Source organism: Papaver somniferum, chromosome 3 (genome assembly GCF_003573695.1).
Source record: "Papaver somniferum cultivar HN1 chromosome 3, ASM357369v1, whole genome shotgun sequence".
Classification (NCBI taxonomy): Eukaryota; Viridiplantae; Streptophyta; class Magnoliopsida; order Ranunculales; family Papaveraceae; genus Papaver; species Papaver somniferum.
This window is the reverse complement of record NC_039360.1, coordinates 7,911,098-7,932,374: the sequence shown is the minus strand read 5'-3', so window position 1 is coordinate 7,932,374 and position 21,277 is coordinate 7,911,098. Positions and strand designations below refer to the sequence as shown.

At 37.1% G+C, this 21,277-nt stretch overlaps 1 protein-coding gene across 1 annotated transcript; it reads left to right on the top strand.

Moving 5' to 3' along the window:
* The first annotated feature begins 12,703 nt into the window (after positions 1-12,703).
* LOC113358973 lies at positions 12,704-13,129 on the top strand. The gene is made up of 2 exons (XM_026602678.1): positions 12,704-12,934; positions 12,977-13,129. The coding sequence occupies exons 1-2, from the start codon at positions 12,704-12,706 to the stop codon at positions 13,127-13,129; spliced, it is 384 nt and encodes a 127-aa protein (XP_026458463.1).
* Positions 13,130-21,277: the final 8,148 nt, after the last annotated feature.

The following is a 21,277-nucleotide window of genomic DNA, read 5'->3' as shown; positions in this document are numbered from 1 at the left end:
TTGTTGTCTCCGGAGGGTTTACCAGAGGTGTACCCACAAAACCTTCATACTCCAAACCCTAGCTATCTATGTCGAACCTTGGAAGGCACTAAAGAATCTCCTTGGTTGGCTTACAATCACTGACTACAGGAGGAAGTACCCTGATGCGAAATTCCAATTGCTGTACACGAGTTTACACTCAAGCATACTAAAATTCATATAAAGTGACAGAGCTCTACTCAGATAGTTGCACTATGGACATCATATTCGGAGTCAAACTAATCATATGGATAGAAAAAGGAGATGGAAATAGAAAAATGTAGATGGTTTTGATGTTAACCAAATGATCGATGTTTCACATATCTGTCTGAAGGACACTGCCAGAATGAACCTATCCTAATGGACTGAGATACCGGTCTGACTAATATCAACACAACTGGCATATACAAGGGAACCAGTGGTCAATAACTTAAATCTAGATCAACAAACTGGCAAATACAAGGGAACCAGCAGTTGACTACACAGAACAATAACCATTTTTTTTAACTTAACGGCACGAATAGATCTTTTTGATCCAAGCGCATGCTTCTTGTCAGCAGATTACACGATAGTTCCCACGGGTCCTGCATTCCAGGCTTGCTTAGGCGACGGAAACAGGGAGAACACACGCATATTGCTATCCAAGTGTTGATACTTATTCCGATTGGTCTAACTGGTCCGGTTTTCTTTAGTAACTCAGTCAGTCTAATTCACCCTAGCAGTGGTAAAAACTTGAATCGTGTGCCCACCTAATCACTTAGAGAAACATAGTTTAAAATGAAAAAGACTCAACGAGATATGGTGCAACTATCATGTTATTTCTAACACATGAGCTCTGTGCTTTTATGAATAGACTCTATAGATGTTTCCATCTAATCAGATTGGTTCCTCAACTCCTACAACCAAGATGTTCCCATCCACTTAGATTGGTTAGTGCAAACCTTAAAAGGAATAAATTTCTAGGATCTGGACTTTAATAATTGCAACTAAAAAGTTTCTCCCACACCCCCAAACTTAAATCTAACATTGTCCTCAATGTTCTAAAGATGAAACTAAAAGCATGAACAAGGAGAAACTGTTACCATTTGAAGCGAAAGAGTTAAGGAAAGATATTACCGTGTTGCATGAGCATGGGATACCTCTCAAGAAGTGCTAAGTTTAAAGTCTTCAGCCAGACTTAGGAAAGGATTAGTCAACTCGAACCATAAAGTAACAGTCGAAATAACTGTGGGTTTTCAAAACTAAATAGAGCTGACCAAAGGAAACTGCAATGAACCAAGAAAGTGAACAAGACTAGCATGCCCTTACTTAGTTTCCTGATTAAGAAATTTATATCTAATTTTGGTTCAGGTTCAGGTTCTATGAAAGGGTCAAAATAGAAAATTTTCATTGGCTGCGTTTCTTCATAGGTGGGATCCGAATCATTAGGTCCTAGAGTATGGAAAAACTCAAATATGATCTTAGAAGCGCACAATAATAACCTAAATAACTGAGGATCCTCTAAGTCAATAAGATTTGACTTACATAATTGACCACAATGAGAGTAGTGGTCATTCTTAAGCAAATGTGTCGATTCTAATTTCCTAAAGCATTTAGGTTTAGTCTCACAACTTAATATTCGACACATTTGGAATATAAACGTTCCCACAGTTGGATGAAAACTATTTGGTGGGAAAACAAAGTCAATCTGGGGATCATAGCCTGGGAAAACCACATCAACCAGAGGATGGGGTTCTAATAACTGAACTCCTTCATGGACATCATTAGGCTCGGGAAAACGAGTATGAAGGTAATCTTGTAAAATGGTCGAGGCACAAATATCAAGTCCTAAGTGTGGGGACTTTCTGAGAGTTAAAGGTAAGGCACTAGGGAAGTGATAATCACCCCCAAACTTAGAGTTTTCAGTGTCTCTAGATAGACCTCTAATTATTTCTTGAATTTCGGTATCTTCAGAGTCCTTAAAATATTCAAGAGATTCTTCTAAGTTATTATCAGGTAGTGCATCTTTACTCATATCTACGGGTCTATCTTCTTCTTCCAAGACTATTGTTTCTAAGTCGCTAGACTCTAAAACAGTATTTTAGAAATGAACCCGTTCCTCTAAACCACTATCGGCTTCGTAATCAAAATAAAAAACTACATCGTCTAAAACGGTGGTATCCCTAATCAAATCCTCGTCGTTTTGAATAGGTGAATAATCATAAAAATTATTTGGATTTGAACTAGGAATAATATAATCACTATATAACTCAATTGGATTAATAGACTCCTGATCACTATGCCTACATATTTCAAATTCTTCATTACTGCTATTCTCATCATCATAGTACGAAGATGATTGAACCTTATCTAAATAAGTAGTGTCTTTTATTCTAACCTCGTCCTCTAAATTAGGCAAATATTCACTATTTCCATCAACGGTAAAATTGGAAACACTATTTTGGAAATTTAGATCTTTTAGAGAAGTTCTATTCTGGGTCTCTAACAAAAGATTTTGGGCCGACTCACATGAATTCCTGACATAATCTAGGAAATCAGGTAAAGAAAGTTCACTCATTGCATTATTTTCGTCCATAACTAAGTTATTCATTTCAGCGAACTTACGTGCTGTCTCAGCTAACTTACGTGTCGACTCAAGTAAAGAGGAATTAGAAGTATTTTTCTCGTATGACTGATGGTTGTGAGGATAGTGATTGGGCTCACCATGGTATGAACCATAACCTTGAAAAGTTTGGCGTTCCCAACCACTATTCCCACCATGGTAATATAACTGATGATGTCCATAATCAAATTCAGGTCGATATTCATTGTATTGGCTTCTATCATACCAGCTCGACATTCTTAATTGTAAGGGAAGTCTACACAATCACAAACAAGGCTGACTCGACCAAATCAAACCTATAAAATCTAGCAAACAAAAAGCATGATGGTTCCACTTAGATTGTTTCTAGACCAGCTTCTATCTTAAGAAAGGAAACTCGTTGCAATTTGAGCAAACCCCTCTGGAATCAATCCGAGTCAAAGTAAGTTGAATAGAGGCGAGGGAAGCTTAGTAGAGCTTTGATACCCAAGGCCTCACCGCATTAGAAGGCGGCGCAGTCACGCATTCAACTCACAGAAACCATCATGAACTTTTGAAGTGTGCTTAAAGAGCAACCAATATTTTTTGAACGAGTTTCCTATTAAGCTCGTTACCCTATCGGTCTCGTTCTATTCCAAATTTTAAAGCTTGGGTTCGCGTTAGGTTTTGTTTTCCTAAGGAGGGAAAGAAGGGAGCGGTGATGAAATCCGAACCCTTATCTTGTATTGGCCAGGCCTTGCCCTTTACTAGGAATTTAAAAACAGTCCAAATTCGTCCTCAATCAATGAATCACCTTAAGGAATACAGTAACTCGCTTACAGGAGATTCGCGAGTGTTTCGATGGACTTACCTCCCGTACCAGACGGGGGATGAACCGTTGAAGTCGACTCGGGCCACGACTCCTATGTCATGTACGAACCCGAGGGGCCCAGACGATATTGTAATCGTCGTCCTTCCCTGCAAACAGTTTATATTTAATTTTTTTTTTATATAACCCTTCCGTAGGGTTTACAATTAAAATAAATTGTCCAAAGTCCAGTCCAATGAAAAGAAACACAAAAAATAATAATTACAAAAATAAAATAAAATGGAAAGTCTCTTAAAAAAATATAAATAAAAAAATAAATAAATCTCTCTCTTTTTTCTTTATTTTTTTGCTTTGTCTTTTTTCCTTCTCTTTTAGCTTTAAGCTTTGATTCCAAGGTCTTTAGTATCCAACTTCAAACCTGTAATACAAAGACACAACCAAAGAGACGTAAAAAGAACAAATGGAATAATAAAAAATAATAAAAAACCTAAAAATTATACCTAAGTACAAATCCGCGTCGGCGGCGCCAAAATGATTAATTTTTCGTGGGTTGTAGTAATGAGGTTCAAACTCTCGGACTTGTGAAGATTAAATTTAAAGATTTAATAAAATTATATACAAAATTATTAACAATGGGTGCGAGAGATAACCAAGACACTAGATTCCACTATTATGCAAAATTGAATGATAAATATTTCAAAACTCTATTCAATTCTTAAGTCCTCTTTTATCTTTAATTCACTATAAATCATACAGATTCCCAAACATTATTTGTAAACCTTAAGCATAGATTATCAGGAGATTAAACCAAGCATAACCTATCAAACTGAATAACAAATAATTAAGACAATCATTCAAACAATTTAAAACTCTGCAAAAGCAGCGATTAAGTGAATTATATAATTAAATGAAATAGTTACCCATTTATGTTGCGTGAATAGCTTCCTCCATTGCCTTGGTTACGAGGGAATTAGCTCATCATAGTATAAATGCTCTCAAAATAATTTATTATAGCTCAAAAATGGTTTACAAATGATGAAAAGAAGAGAAAATGGTGTAAACAGCTAATGTGCGACCCACACGAAGCGTCACACAAGAACGATACATATGAAATGCTGTAGTCTTTGGGAAACTACGACCCACACTCCACTGTCGCTGTCACTGTTGAAGAACGACAGTCTCTTACAGTCTATTGTTCTTCGTGTTCATCTTCATGCAGCAGCAGAAATAGAGTTTTGTTAAACTCTGATTTCGTCTTCTCTAGCTCTCCCTAGCTCCCAAAACTCTCGACACCCTTTCTCTGACCTCCAAGGACTCTATTTAAACCCGAAGCATGCATCGAATCTCCTCCATAACTCCACAAATCCTCGGCAGTGAAAGAAAATATTTTCGGATATTTTCTTTCCTGTTTTAGCTTTTCACGCGTTTTCTCTTGTCCAGCATGCTCCAATTCGATTACACATGCTCCAACAGGTTGATCGATACATGAAACACGAGCAGAACACACACAAAATCTTCCAGAAGTCGTAGAGAAACTCTTCTGCATGTGTTTTACCTGTTTTGAGCCCGTGAATTGGATAGCCAATTCTAGCCAATTTTGATCTAAGAGAACACTCACAACAACTTTTCCATGTTAAATCACAACTTCTCACCAATTTTCAGCGATTGTATCGCACTAGAACACCTTCATTTTGCTGATTGAAAATCTGTCAGGAGTGAAAATGGTTTTCCCGCCAAAACACGAATTTGAATGTTGAAGATGATATGCCCCCTATCCTGAACTGGAGTGCGAATAGCAGATGCCTTGGGTGTGACCTGGGGGTTCCCCTTAGTAATTAGGTTTCCCCTTATCCAAAAGCGAGAGTCCGAATAACACTTGTCCTTTGGGTGCCAAAATCAACTTTTCGAGCCGAATTTTCCAAAAATGTTTATTTCCTAAAAATACATAAAAACACAATATTAGTACAAAAATAGAGTTCCAACAATACAGACATTGAGGACAAAGTAGACACAAAAATGTATCTATCAGCACTTCAACACCAAATTACAACACTAGGAAGTTCAAATTGATGACTTCCTACATCTAGAAATTCCAACTATTGTCCAGTTCTGATAATGACATGTTGATTGGTATACCCTAGGAAGATGAAATCAAAAAGGCTGCCTTTGATCTTAATGCATATGTAGCTCCAGGTTCAGATAGTTTCTCTTGTATATTTTATAGAGAAACATGGAATATTATTGGTCCTGATTTAGTTGCTGCAATAAGATTTTGCTGGGAAAGCAATATATTCCTTATGGTCTTAATTCTAACCTTTTGACATTGCTCCCAAAAGTAAAAGGTGCTCGGAAGTCTTCTCAATTCAGACCTATTGGTCTCAACAACTTCTGCTTCAAGGTTTTTACAAAAATACTTACTTCCAGAATTGTTCTTCTCTTGCATAAACTGGTGTCCCCACAACAAGATGCTTTTATTAAAGGAAGGTGCATCCAAGATCATATTTTTCTTGCTTCTGAACTGGTAAGCTAAATGAAGACCAAAAGAAGAGGAGGTAATGTAGGTCTTAAACTTGACATAACTCAAGCTTTGGATACAATTAGTTGGTATTTCATTTTTGTAATTGTAAGAAGATATGGTTTCTATGAATCTCTATGTAAATGGATTCACATCCTTTTACAATCTACCAAAATCTCAATCTTGTTGAATGGTGGTCCTGTGGGATACTTTGGTGTTGGTAGGGGACTAAAGCAAGGAGATCCTCTATCTCCAGATTTATTTGTCCTTGCTGAAGATGACTTAAGCAAAAAATTATCTCAGATGATAGGAAATGGTGAAATTCAGGCTATGGTCAACAGAAGAGGTATCCAACCTTCTCATTTGTTCTTTGATGATGACATTTTTATCTTCTGCAATGGAAATAAAAAAAGTTTGAGGAACTTAATGAATATACGAGGTGCATATCAACTTTCTTCTGGCCAACAAGTAACTAGGGCTAAAAGTAAATGTTTTGTTGGTGGGACTACTCTAAATAGGAAAACACAAGTTGCTGATTATTTGCAAATGAACCTAGCAAACTTCCCTGATAAATATATTGGAGTAGTTTCGATGCCTGGTAAAGGTAAAAGATGCATGATTGATTCCTTTTTAGACTATCTTCAATGCTCTCTTGCAAACTGGAAAGGAAGACTTCTATCCTTTCAAGACAAAGTGACTCTTATCAACTCTGTTCTCACAAGCATTCCTGTTTGTAACATGTCAATATATAGATGGCCAAAGAATTTTATCAATGATTGTGAAAAGATCATTAGAAATTTCCTATGGTCTGGAGAGGCTGACAAGAGAAAACTAATAACTTTAAAGTTGAATCTTACTTGTACTCCAACAGAAGAAGGGGGCTTGGGCATTAGGAAACTAGAAGATATCAACAAATCTTTGTTAATGGAACTTTTTTGAAGAATTACTACTTGTGATGAAGAGTGGGAAAAGTTCTTTCTTGTTAAATTACAAGACAATGATGGACTATGGATTACTCATTACAGGAAGTATACCATTTGTCCAGGGATTAATTGGATTATCCACATAGTTAATGAGGATATTAGATGGATTATAGGAAATCGAAATTCTGTTTCGGTATGGAAATATAAATGTATGGGTGATTACAATCTAATTGATATTCACAATACGGAGTTGATCTCTCATCTGGATCTAGATATGAAAGTAAATCACTTGATTCTTGATGGACAATGGGCTATACCTTCTTTTCTTCAACACTTCGTCCCAGTCACTGATCTGCCAACCATCTCTGGTTTGGAGGATAAAAAAGATTGGTGTGAAAATAAGGATGGTTGCATTACTGCTGCTAATGCATGCAATAAGGTAAGACTTAAATATCATACTCTTAATATTTTCAAGATAATATGGAAACCATGGATTCATCCTTCTATTTCTGATAATATCTGGAAAATAGTTATAGGTATTTGCGCAACTGATGACAAATTGATCAGTAAGTGTTAGAGCACTGCTCGGTCGAACTCGCATGCATTTCTATCTCAAGCATTTTTGTCAATGTTAGTGACCAGAACTATAAGTCTTATTTCTAGTATACTATTAGATAAGTCTCGGACTAGGATAGAAAGTGCAGTTGTGATCAAGACTCCATGGGGATCATCATACAAACACGAAGAACTACTCAAGGAACTGGTGGAACTTCATCGACTAAAAGGTGTGTGGAGACTTGAACTCATCTATCACTCAAAAGTCTATCTATTCTATCTCCTATCTTGAGATAAAAGTCATTTTGCTATATAAATTATGATTATACACACTTTCTACTTCAAGCCAAGTTTATCTTGCTTATCTATTTTTCGAAATATGTGTTGGTAAGCTTTCGTTTTGGGCAAGTTCATCTTTATTAGTGAAGAAAGTCACGTTAAGTTTCAATCACTTAAAAATGGCTTTGACGAAAAATAGTTTGTGAATAACAACTATATAACGTCCTCTAAGAATGTTTCAATGATTGAAATGAGAGTTCAGATTATATAAACATTGTGGCATATGAGCATTGTGTGGTAACTCATACATGTATAAGTCCTTATTCCTTGAACCAAAGTATGCCTACTTTGTTGCTCAGGAAAACCGGAACTAGAGTCCACGTACTGTCGGAGGTTCTCATCCCGAGAATTTCTGCTGGAGTTTGTGAATTGAAAAAAAAACTTATTCGGGGTACTTAAGTCCGCGTACCAGTCCGCAAACTTAAGTTGGTTATTTTCTAAAAACGATTATTCGTGAACTTAAACTTATATAAACTAAGGAATGCAAGTTTGCAAACCGTGGGTATAAAGTTCATGAATTGATTCGAGTGAATCAAATCGTTTTTGTTTCAATTGTGTCTATTATAAAGATCTAAGCAATTGAACAACTCTCTAACTAGTCCATTTGAGTCATTTGAACTAGTTGTGGTAAAGAAGAATATGGTTGATATGAAAGTGCTCGTATGGCTAACCATTTGGTTAACTACTTTTGAACCAACTAGATGTACATGTTTGGGTACAGTTACACAAACCTAGATAAACGTGCATTTCATTTGTGTGTAACAAGCTAAGTTTCGATCTAACGGTTGAAAGATATTAGCTTGAATCTAATCAGGTTTCATCTGACGGTGAATATTGAATGCTTTGTTACTAAGGCAACTTAGATTGCAAACCTTAATTTTAAAGACTATATAAGGGGGAACTCTAGCAACTGGGAAACCTAATCCCCGCACCTCCTATGTGATACTAGTTGTATAAGCTAGAGTCGATTCTCCTTTAACCTTAGGTTTCTATCGAGACCCCGTAGGTTAACGACTTGAAGACTTCATTGGGATTGTGAAGCCAGAACGATACTACTTTCTCGTAGTTGTGTGATCTGATCTTGCTGTTTCTATCGTACTAAGTACAATCGTAAAGATTGGCTTGAGATTGATTTCTTCGATAGGCAAGATATAAAAGAAGTCACAAACATCTTCGTCTCATCGTTTGTGATTCCGCAATATCTTCTTTCGCTAGTCAATTAAGATTATTGTGAGGTGATTGATAATACTAGGTTGTTCTTCGGGAATATAAGTCCAGGTTATCAATTGGTTCCTGTTCACCTTGATTTATCAAAAGACGAAACAAAACTCGTAGGTTTTTCTGTGGGAGACAAATTTATCTATTACCGTATACTTTCTCTAGTGTGATACAAATTTGTTTGTTAAAGTCTTCGACTTTGGGTCGTAGCAACTCTTAGTTGTGGGTGAGATCAGCTAAGGGAATCAAGTGCGTAGTATCCTGCTGGGATCAGAGACGTAAGGGGCGCAACTGTACCTTGGATCAGTATGAGATTGATCGGAGCTCAATTATAGTCTAGACCAAAGTTAGTTTGTAGTAGGCTAGTGTCTGTAGAGGTTTAATACAGTGTGTGTTCAATCTGGACTAGGTCCCGAGGTTTTTCTGCATTTGCAGTTTCCTCGTAAACAAAACTTCTGGTGTCTGTGTTATTTCTTTTCCTCACTATATTTTGTTATGTAATTGAAATATCACAGGTTGTGCATTTGAATCGATCAATTGGGAAATCCAACCTTTGATTGTTGATTGAAATTGATTGATCCTTGAACATTGGTCTTTGGTACCATTCAAGTGATTTCTATTGTATTCAATTAGACTCGCAGATTTCTATTTGCTCGAGTAAGTATTGAATCAAGAAAGAGAGATATAACTCTTTGATATACTTTTATCAAGATTGAGTCTGACTGTCTAGTTGATTCTATTAAAAGTAAATTGGAGTTAGTCCATACAGATTGCTAATCGGAATATTGGGTGTGGTTGTTGTACACCCGCTTTTTCAATTAGTATCAGAGCAGGCAAATACGTTTAAAGACCTTATAAGTCTGTGTTTGTAGCGATCTGACTATATGGACTTTAAAGTCTCTAGAAACGCTCCACCAGAGTTAAAAACCAATCGCAGAAAATGTAATACCCGCGTTCTTTTTCATGAAATATTTGGGTGCGAGCCCAATACATTTGGATTGGAAGACTAGGATTAGCGCAATGAGGAGCGTGAAACCTAGTTGTGTTTTTCCTGAGAAAATATATTTCTCTTTGTGTGAGCCTGCCCATAGCGTGAACGGACTTTAATAGAGTTTTTTATAATTGAAATTTGCGACAAATCGACACATGTTAAGGGGTGTGTGTCTTATTTGTGTTGAAAGAAGGGTATTTCAGACTTTTTACCTTCTTTTATAATCTTCTCCTACTGATTTCATTACAAAAATAAACTCTTTTTGATTTCTCTTATTCCTACAGCAAAGAAAAGAGATTTGATCACAAAACTTGAAATTGAAACTTGAGATTTGAAGCTTGTTTTACATCCTTTGATCAATTGATTTGATTTGGTTGCTTTGGAAGCTTCAACTACAAAAAAGGTAGGGGGAAAATTCTTACTTAAAAATGTTTTAAGTTTACTTTGATGAAATTGTATTCTCTGATTTCATGTTCCTAAGAAACATTGTAAGATGGATTGGTAATATTTTAAGCTATTGAATGTTTATTCTCATTGATTTCAATTTAGGGTTCATGAATTTAGTTAGGGATTTCATATAACTTGATATTTAAATTATTTTATGTTTAAAACCATCCATGGGTTCTCTCAATTTTATAGAAATCACTTATTTTTTTTGGAATCCGATACATGTGAATTCCTTTTCGTTTAAGTTTCTTTTCATGAAGGATTGTTTTCAATTCTCAATAATTTGGTAATATTGATGTTTAATCTTAATTTATTTTGCTTTGAATTCAATTAGGTTGTTATATTGGGTATTTGGTATTCATCTTGTTGTCTTGAAACATCAATTTCACTTTTAAACAATCTTATGGATTTGTTTGTAAACTGAAATTCTGAAACCCTTGCAACTGTACTGTTTTGTCATGACCTTTCCGTATGGATACGTACTTCAAAAGCTTCTCCTATTATTTTTATCTTAAAGAGTACTCTCTCAGATTTCTAACGATATCAAGTTTTCTAAATTCCGTTGTAAGATGAATTTTTCACGAAGTTTTCATTACAGACTTCCAAAACTGCAATTCCTGAAGAACTGCACATTTGCCCTATTTTGTTGAGATGTTTAAACATAGTTATGTACCTCAATACCTTTGCTTATCATTTTTGTGTCAAATTAGGGTTTCTTAGATTTCTAATGGTACCAAAAATTCTGAATTTCATTGTGTAATGATTTTTATACGAATTTTTGAATGTAGACTGTCGAAACTGCAATTTCTGAAAAACATAAATTCTGTCCAGATTTATTGAGGCACTTTTATATAACTATAGAACTCATTAATTTTTCATATCAGTTTTATGTGAAATCTTATCTTATATCCTTTAAAATGAGCCAAGAAACACTCATTTTCATTGTGTAACGAAGTCTAAAAATTCTTTGAAAACAGGCTCTGCAATCTGAATTTCAGAAACGTTCTATTGTTGTCTTATGCCTAAATATCTTGTTATCTAAAATATTTGAATTCCTCCTTTTTTCTAATGAGTTTTTTTATTAAAATAGGCACTTTGAAGTTTCTAAAATGTTATAGTTTGTTTACTTTGATTTGAAATGAGGCCCATGGTAAGTTTTGAAAAATAGTGGTTTGAAAACGAAGATTTCGTGCAAAATCTTTGATTTCAATGCACTTAATGGTTCTAAATTTATGACCATCTTTATGGTTTAACACTTACCTGTGTTTATGATCTTGTTTTATGTTGGAAAATCCAAGGTAAGTTCCTTTCATGGTTTATGAATCAATATTTTGTTGATGATTTGTTCGATATTCGTATTCTACGATATTTGCGAACTATTTATGAAATGCGTTGAGCATACTATTAATTGCGAACACTACTGATGAGTTTGTCGGGCCCACAAGGGGCAATCCATATTAATGGTGACCTGCGGAAGATCGTCCGGGACGATAGGGTGGTTTTCTGATAAACCTCGAATTTTGGTTATTCGGACCCTCATAGTAGATTATTACAAACTCACTTGTTTAAGATGATTTCGATTGTGTATTGGCTTGGTAAGTCCTTTGATACTTATATTTGGATATGCTCAACAACATAACGCATTGTTTACGCTTTACTTGATTCGGTTATTTGTATTTGGGCATTTATTTATACTCATGTTATTGTATCGTTAACTCTCTACTGGGTTGTGGCTCACCCTTTTGTTTTGTTTTGTTTTCCACAGAGTTTGTGGTTGGCTTGAGGTAGTAAGCTTTCTTAAGCTTGGTGCATCGGGCTTTAAGGGTCAAAGTGAGTACATCACTTTGTGTTCATATATATTCATATGTATCTGGGTTGGTTTGTGAAAAAGGATATTGTATTTTCCTATTGTTTTAGTTTGTGAAACATGATACCATTATTTCTTATTGAAGTCGTTGTTTGTAACAAAAAGTATTATAATTTAGTAAGTGTGCGTCATGTTTAAATGGTTTCATGTCGCATTCTTGTATTCCACACTTTTTGGTTAACTGATTTATGTAAAGGAAACTTCTTTTGTTATGGTTAATAATAGCATGCATTTTACTCTTGTTTACAAACTGGTTTTCAATCCGTGCATCTCAAGTGACAGCTCGGAGAAATTGGAACTTGTCAGTTGACCGAACTTCACGGCCGACTGGAAGGGAAAAATTTTCCTGGCCGTCACAGTTGATATCAGAGCAAACGTTTCGATTTCCTTTGGGATTTTCTTTGTTTTGAATAAGTGATAAACAAAGTATTGCTGATGAAAATGTTATGGAAAATTCTTAACTCTAAGGAAGAGTGGGCTCAGTTCTTTAATGCAAAATTTAAGGATAAATATGGATTGTGGATTACTTCATGGAAACAATCATCTATTTGGAAAGGGCTGAAATGGGCTTGGAACTACTTAAAAGAAGATGTAAGGTGGTGTGTAGGGAATGGCTCCAATATATCAGTTTGGTTTGATACATGGGTTGGAGATTTACCATTGGTAAATCAGGTTAGTTTCTCTGAATTGATTCAAAATAATATGAATATGAAGGTAGCAAGTTTGTTAAATGGAAAAGTTTGGTGCATTCCTACTGAGTTACAACAATTATTACCCAACTCTTGCTTACCTGAAATTGGCAATGGTGAAGATCAGATGATATGGACTGGGCACAAGAATGGGAAGTTTGTTACTTCAGCAACATGAGAGAGAGTTAGAGAAAGAGAACCAAAACTGGTACGGCCTGACTACATATGGAAATCTTCCTTACATCCTGGTATAGCTAGTAATATTTGGAAGTTACAACAAGGTGTATACATGGATGATGAGAAAATGATGAAGATAGGCTATGATATGGTGTCTAGATGTTGTATCTGTCATGAACAAGTTGATAACACGATTCACACACTTCGGCAGTGCAATTTCAGTTTGGAGATTTGGTCTTGGCTTGGGTCTATTTTTGGTTTTAAAAACCCAAAATCTTTTGAAGACATCTGTGCAGCTGCAAAGAATAAGAGCCCAATCATAAAAGAAATTTGGATGATTAAATCCTGTGCAACAATGAAAGATTTGTGGTTTCAAAGGAATAAACAGGTGTTTGAGGAAGTTCAGCCAAATTGCAATGCATTCAAATGTAGGATATACAAAGCAGTACAAGAAGGAAGATACAAAATGAAGGGCAATCAATGGAGTCAAGAATATGATTTTCAAGTTTTGTCATTCTTCAAAATTAGTGATAGAAAGATTAGATTTAACTGCATCAAAGAAATTTACTGGACAACTCCTGCAACTGACTTTACTCTGTATTGTTGTGCTGGTGTGTCATTTGGATACCCAGGAAAAGATGGTGTTGGAGTCATTTCTAGAGACTGCAGAAGTCAGGTAATTGGTACTCTTACATGGGGCCTTGGTCTAACTCCTACTTCTATTGCAGATGAATTTGCTATATTATGTGCTATTGAATAGGCTGCTCTTAAGGAAAGCACCAAGATAATTATTCAGTCAAACTCAATTGATGTTATTGAAATGTTTAATAGTGGTAATATACCATGGTACATCAAAGCAAGATGGTTAAAAGTGATTGATATGTTTGAGAAAGTGGAATTGACACACTGCATAAAGGAAGTAAGTTTTTTAGCAATCACATTAGCAACCAATGGAGTATGCTTGAAGGCAGGAGAAAGAAATACTCACATAGGAAGACCCTCTTCTCTAAAGAGGATTGAACAACCCAGATTAGCTTATTTTTACTTATGTTGATTTCTAGGCTAGCTCTCCTTTTCATTATAGTGTGTCTGTATTGATTTAGTTTCTATTTTTGTGGTCCTGTAAAACTTTGGGCTTGAGTTTTTGGCCTCTTTTTTTCAATTAATAAAAATGTGATTCAGCAAAAAAAAAAAAATCGTTGGTAATAGCTATGTGTAATCACAATATTTGCTATTCCAAACCCTAGTTATCCTTCTTAAAACACAAGAATAAATTATCATAAGAAGTTTCCTAAACAAAATAAAAAGATCAGACTTCTTTGATAATATCATACCTCTCCATGACACCATCATAAAGGTATTACCGATATCCTTGACCCTTTTGACCATAGAAACTCCATGTTCATGAGTTTGAACATTCACCTTTCGATCAACAATGCGAGCAAGTTGGCTGGATTTGATGCAATCAGAGATGAGTTTCTTCTGGTTCCATATCAAGACCTTTTTATTTTCAAGGATTTTGGTCTGACCATCAATGAGTTGATTTATTTCCAGTTGAAGGTTTGCAAATTCGACCTTTGAGTCATTCTGAAAAAGAATTAAATCCTTGACAGAATCACCAATCTAGGAGTTATACTCCTTCCCTGCAATCACCTTTTTCAAGACAAGTTCTTGAACCGAACTGCATCCTTTAATGTCTTCTTCCATATCAAGATCCACGATTTCCTGAGGTCTTGAATAGTTCTCCACATATTTTTTTTATTATTATAAGGGATGCAAGGAACAATATAATATATATATTGAAAAGACGAGGGTACCAAATACACCACAATCTTTTATTTATCCACCTATAAGTCCTCTTATCGAAAGTGATCGTATATGGACAAAGTCGAGACGATGCAACAAATCGGTATTCATACTTTGTGTGCTTTTCTATGGATACGAGATCGAGACAATACGACAACCAAAGTATGATAATTGATAATAGGTTCGGACTTAACCAAACTCTATAGGATCACTATCAAGTATATCGAAGATAACGTTTGTGTAATTTACTTTAAATTATATAAACAAATATAATTGCGGAAAACAAAATTAAATCACACAACAAGATTTTGTTAACGAGGAAAACTGCAAATGCAGAAAAATCCCGGGACCAAGTCCAACATTGAATACTCTCAGAATTAAGCCGCTATACAAAATATACACCAACTTCGTATTGTTAAGACCAAGAAACTACCCCTAGCTAGTTCACTTAGTTTCTTCACTATCCCTGCGCTTCCTACCTCGATGAGTGCACGCACTGGAGCAATTCCTTTGGATCGTATCCCAAACAGTAAAGAAACAACAAATATGTCTGGTAACAACTCTTTCGATTCTTTCAAGATAAAGATAGTCATACGCAAAGGCTCTTCTGTTTAATCTAATAAACTCCTTTGCCTGGTTAGATCAATCTACCCAATAACTACCAAAGTAGTCAAGCTTAGATTCATACTCAATCCAAATAAATCTCAAAGAGATATATTGAGAATGCCTATGTCACGTAACTAATCAATCGAATAAATTCGATTCTAGTTGGATCCCATCCGATCAAGGTTTGTGCACACCAAAGATATGAGAACTAAATGGATTATCACAAAATATCTTTAGATTATCACAATAAACGCCTGCACAACACCACTTGAATCTCTTGTGATCAATCACACACATAATAGAGTCTGTTAACAATGGATTATCATAAGATATCTTTAGATCTACAAACAGTTCTAAAGATCCCGTCGATACTTCGATCTAGTTTGAGTGAATCTTATATCAGAAGAGAAGATTCTCAAGAATAAACAAACCAGGTGCAATCAAAGTTTCAGCAAACGTTAGTCAATCAAATCAATCGAAAACTAACAACACTGCAATTATCTAGTTTCCCACCAACGGTACTCGTACAACTGCTTGATCCCACATAAGTTTTTAAACGAGCGGTCGTAAGAGATTTCACCTAATCAGGATACTTTCCTCTCCGATTAGGCGGCTCCACCAGAAACAACAATAATGAAGTTTGTCTTGCTCTTAGGATAGTTTGCTAGAAATGCAAACTTAGGTATTTATAGACCAAGGATGTTCGGGCACCAAGGAATTTCCAAAACCGAAAATATTCTCAAGATATGCAATGAATAGAAAAATTCGGTTTTCCTAATTCCAATAAATGCTTGTCCAAAATTTCTGAAATGTCTCAATAGAAAATCTCAAATTAGTAAATACACATTACTAATTTTATTCTCTAGAGATATGCATTTAATTATTGGTAATTAAAGCATATAAAACCAAAAACCTTAATTAAAAGATTCTCAATTTATTTCGGTACAGGATCTCCTTGAGTACTAAGGAATATCATTGAACAATAAATGATAAGAGTTATTGTATGTGTTCAAAGTATATTGATATCTCTTCACTGTAAATCCTTATTCATATATACATGGATTTACATTCTTGGAATCGGTTATACCACACTTCCAAATAATTTTAGAATTGGTTCACCTGTATTCCAAGATTACTATGTGTTTGATCAAATATCAAAACACATACATGGATTCAATCGGTTCTACCGATCACTAGGACCAGTTATACCACAATATGGAAATACTTGTGATCGCTCACACAAGTTACCAGGACCGGTTACATCAGTTACCAGGATCGGTTACATCAATTACCAGGACTTGTTACCATATTCTCATGGTATTGCTTGTGATCAGTCTCACCAGTTACCAGGATCGGTTATATATACCAGGACCGGTTACCAATTATAAAGATCGATTACACAATACTCTGTGATCGGTCACACCAATTACAAATATCGATCATACCATCTCATGGTGATTACTTAGTGAAAAAACGGGGGTCTAACAACCACACCCAATATTTCGCTTAACAATCTATATGACTAACTCCAATATACTTTCAAGAGAATCAACTAGACAGTCAGACTCAATCTTAAGAAAAATATATCAAAGAGTTATATCTCATTTTCTCAATTCAATCTGCAATCAAACAAATAGGAATTTGCGAGCCGGATTGAATATAACAAATAACTTGGACGGTACCAAAAACCAATATCCAAGTGTCAATCAATTTAATCAACAACCAAAGTTTGGATTCACAATTGATTGAACTTACGCACAACCTGTGATATTTTAATTATATAAACAAATATAAGGCGAAAAGAAATAACATAGACACCAGAAGTTTTGCTAACGAGGAAACCGCAAATGCAGAAAAACCCCAGGACCTAGTCCAGATTTGAACACCACACTATATTAAGCCTTTACAAACACTAGCCTACTCTAAGTTAATTCAGACTGGAATGTAGTTGAGCCCTAACCAATCTCACACTAAACAGGGTACAGTTGCGCTTCTTATGCCTCTGAACCCCAACATGACTCTACGCACTTGATTCCCTTATCTGATCTCACCCGCAACTAAGAGTTTCTACGACCCAAAGTCGAAGACTTGATAAACCAATCTGTCTCACAAGAAAAGTCTATTGAATAGATAAATCTGTCTCCCACAGATATACCTATGAGTTTTGTTCTGTCTTTTGATAAATCAAAGTGAACAGAAACCAATTGATATACCATACTTATATTCCCGAAGAACAACCTAGAAATATCAATCACCTCACAATAATCTTAATCGTATGGTAGCGAAATAAGATATTGTGGAATCACAAACGACGAGACGAAGATGTTTGTGACTACTTTTTATGTTGCCTATTGAAGATTAAATCTCGAGCCAATCTTAGAGAAGATAGTACTCAATCACGATAGAAAACAACAAGATCAGAACACGCAACTACAGAAAAAATAGTTGGGTCTGGATTCACTATCCCAATCAAGTCTTCAAGTCGTTAACCTACTGTTTATGGGAAAAAACCGTTTCTGCTGATTTTGGTAATTTCAGTGAGTGGGTGAGAAACAAATCTAAACCCTAAACAAATGTACTGCACGGGAGTACTTTAGATTCGAGAGATCGATCTATCCAAATCTGGCCTAAACCAAGAAATGGTCGTTCCGGATTTGCTTCGGTCACAAAGAGGAGGAGAAAGGCTGGTTTAGGGAGGGAAGCGAAGAGAGTGTTGAGACCAGATCAGTTCTGGAAGAGTAGTACTTAACTTGTATCATAAGGTGAAAGCTTTGATAAATCTAGCAAATGTTTCCTTTTTGAGTGTTGTATTTCTCCCTGATCAAAAAATTATGTCTTGGTGGAAATAGGTAAAACCTATTTATACAAGTCCAAGCGAAACGTACTCTGGCCTCCTAAGAAAAGAAACATATGAGTTGAATGTGAAGAGATGGTAACGCCTGGTATTGATGGAATTTGATGGAATTGATGTTCCATAATGAAAGAGCGTTTCACCATTACTTCCTGCATTTACTAACCGTTTTATTCTTATTACACTTTCTTGAAACGGGCATTTGTGTATGCCACTCGCTGTAGACCGCCAAACCAAAACCCTAATGATCATCCCCCAGTTTGTGACATACGTTTTGATGTCTCGAGTGTTTTTTGTGGGAATCATGTAGCATGTCGCTGGTGTTCGATAAGTTGAGATTGAGAGACTTGTCGGCTCAGCGGCGACCTTCGCGGTTGAGATTTTTCATAAGAGGAATCGTGGCCTTTGATGTGGGCGTGGCATGCCAAAGTGCAAGGGTTACACGGCATGTGCCAATGGAATGTGTGGCATCCCTCGGCCCTGGGTTGCACGTCGAGTGCAAGTGGAAGTGCCAAAGTACAAGTGTTGCACGACATGTGCCAATGGCATGTGTGGTATGCCTTGGTCCCTAGGTTGCACGTCGGGTGCAAGTGGAAATGCCAAAGTGCAAGTGTTGCACGACATGTGCTAATGGCATGTGTGGTATTCCTTTCCCCTAGGTTGCACGGCTTGGCATGCCAGGTTGCAAGGGTTGCACGTCATGTGCCAATGGCGCGTGTGGCGGCTTTGGCCCTAGGTTGCACGGCTTGGCATGCCAGGTTGCAAGGGTTGGACGACATGTGCCAATGGAGCGTGTGGCGGCCTTGGCTATAGGTTGCACGGATTGGCATGCCAGGTTGCAAAGGTAGCACAACATGTGCCAATGGAGCGTGTGGCATCTTTGGCCCTAGGTTGCACGGCTTGGCATGCCAGGTTGCAAGGGTTGCACGACATGTGCCAATGGGGCGTGTAGCGGCTTTGGCCCTAGGCTGCACGGCTTGGCATGCCAGGTTGTAAGGGTTGCACATCATGTGCCAATGGCGCGTGTGGCGGCTTTGGACCTAGGTTACACGGCTTGGCATGCCAGGTTGCAAGGGTTGCACGACATGATGGCGCGTGTGGCGGCTTTGGCCCTAGGTTGCATGGCTTGGCATGCCAGGTTGCAAGGGTTGCACGACATGTGCCAATGGCGCGTATGGCGGCTTTGGTTGCCATTTTGTGCAATGGCGGTGCGTTTTGGATTTTTGGCATCGTTAACGTGATGATGCGCGTTGCTTTGTGGTTTGGCACGGTTGCTACATCTAGTGCAATGATTGCGTGTTTATTTGCGGTTTGGCGTGGTTGCCATATTTAGCGCAACGGTTGCGCGTTATTTGTAGTTTTGGCATGGTTGCCATATTTTGCACAATGATTGCATGGTACATGCAATTGCTATGTTTTGTGTGATGAGTGCACGATGCGTGCATTTGGCATGTTTTCCATGCTTTTGCGCAATGATTGCATGTACATGCAATTGTTATGTTTTGCGCGATGTTTGCACGGTACGTGCATTTGGAATGTTGCGTGACATGTGTGAGTGGCATGATTGCCATGCTTTTGCGCAGTGATTGCACGATACATGCAATTGCTATGTTCTGCGCGATGATTGCGCGGTGCGTGCATTTGGCATGTTTGCCATGCTTTTTGCGTAATGGTTGCGCGATATGTGTGTATTTAGGGTTTCGCGCATCGAAAACCCTAATTTAGTATTTGAAAAAGGGTACCCTGGTGATTTTTACATAGGCGCGTTAAACGTTCTAATAAATGTGTTACTGTCACTGGTGACGTCATGCTATAGGTGAGGTTTTACGGTTTTACCCTTTGTTCAAAAACCAACATCAACATTAAGTCCGATGCTTAGCTTGGAACAGGGGACTTGTTGTGAGGTAAGCATAAGATGGTGACGGACGAGGATAAAACTGAGTGAGTCATGAAAGAGGGATGAGGAGACTTGTCTGACCTTTTTCGAGATGTAAGTAGAATCCGCAATCCTTGCATCTGGTAGCTTTGCACAAACCCCAGTATGGCTAGGTGTCTTTGGGGCTAGGTTTTTGGAACGCGAGGCGGAGCTGTTAGCATAGACTTATCAAGAATGGGGATTGTCATAACCAATTGGCTTAGAATGGGAGTGGACGTTTGGCAGAGCATGGCGTTGGCAAGGAAGGCATGGCCGGCGCGGCAAGGCAAGGCCGGGATGGAAGGCGCTTGCAAGGAAGGCATGGCTGGCGCAGACTGGCAAGGCTGGCGTTGATTGAGTGGCTGGCGCAGATTTTGGAAAGGACGGCATTGAGCGCTTGGTAGGGCCGGTACTAGCAAGGAAGATGCGTGCGTTTTTGGAAGTGGCAAAGCTTTCTATTGTGGGACCGGATGCCTTTCTCCATGTACGGCTTTGAAAAGGGAATCCTTCCCTTATTCAAAGTCAACTTGTATCGCCTCCTAATCTAGCATCTGACTAATCCAAAAGATAAACTAAAAGCAAAGGCACTAAGAATCCAAATCATACACTTAAGCATTTAATAAGAAATCTTCTATAAAAATTAACCCATAAACTAGCCCCACTCTGAAATATTTACATACAAACTTCTCTCAAATGATACATATACCCAACTATCACGCCTATAAAAGGGATTAACCACCTTTTATTTTGTACCTTTGTTTCTTCATATCTTTGCGTTAGCAACAAAGTGGTAAGGCGAGTTAGCATTCCAGGTATGTCTTCCGGCGCTCCTTCTCAAATTAATTCTTCCTTGTTTTTTTTTTTTGTGTGTGTCGTGCAAAAACTCTAGTTGTATATACGCTTCGTATGAATCCGTAGAAAATACTGTTCTTCCATATCTTCATAGAACCTAGTCATAAATGTGATTCTCA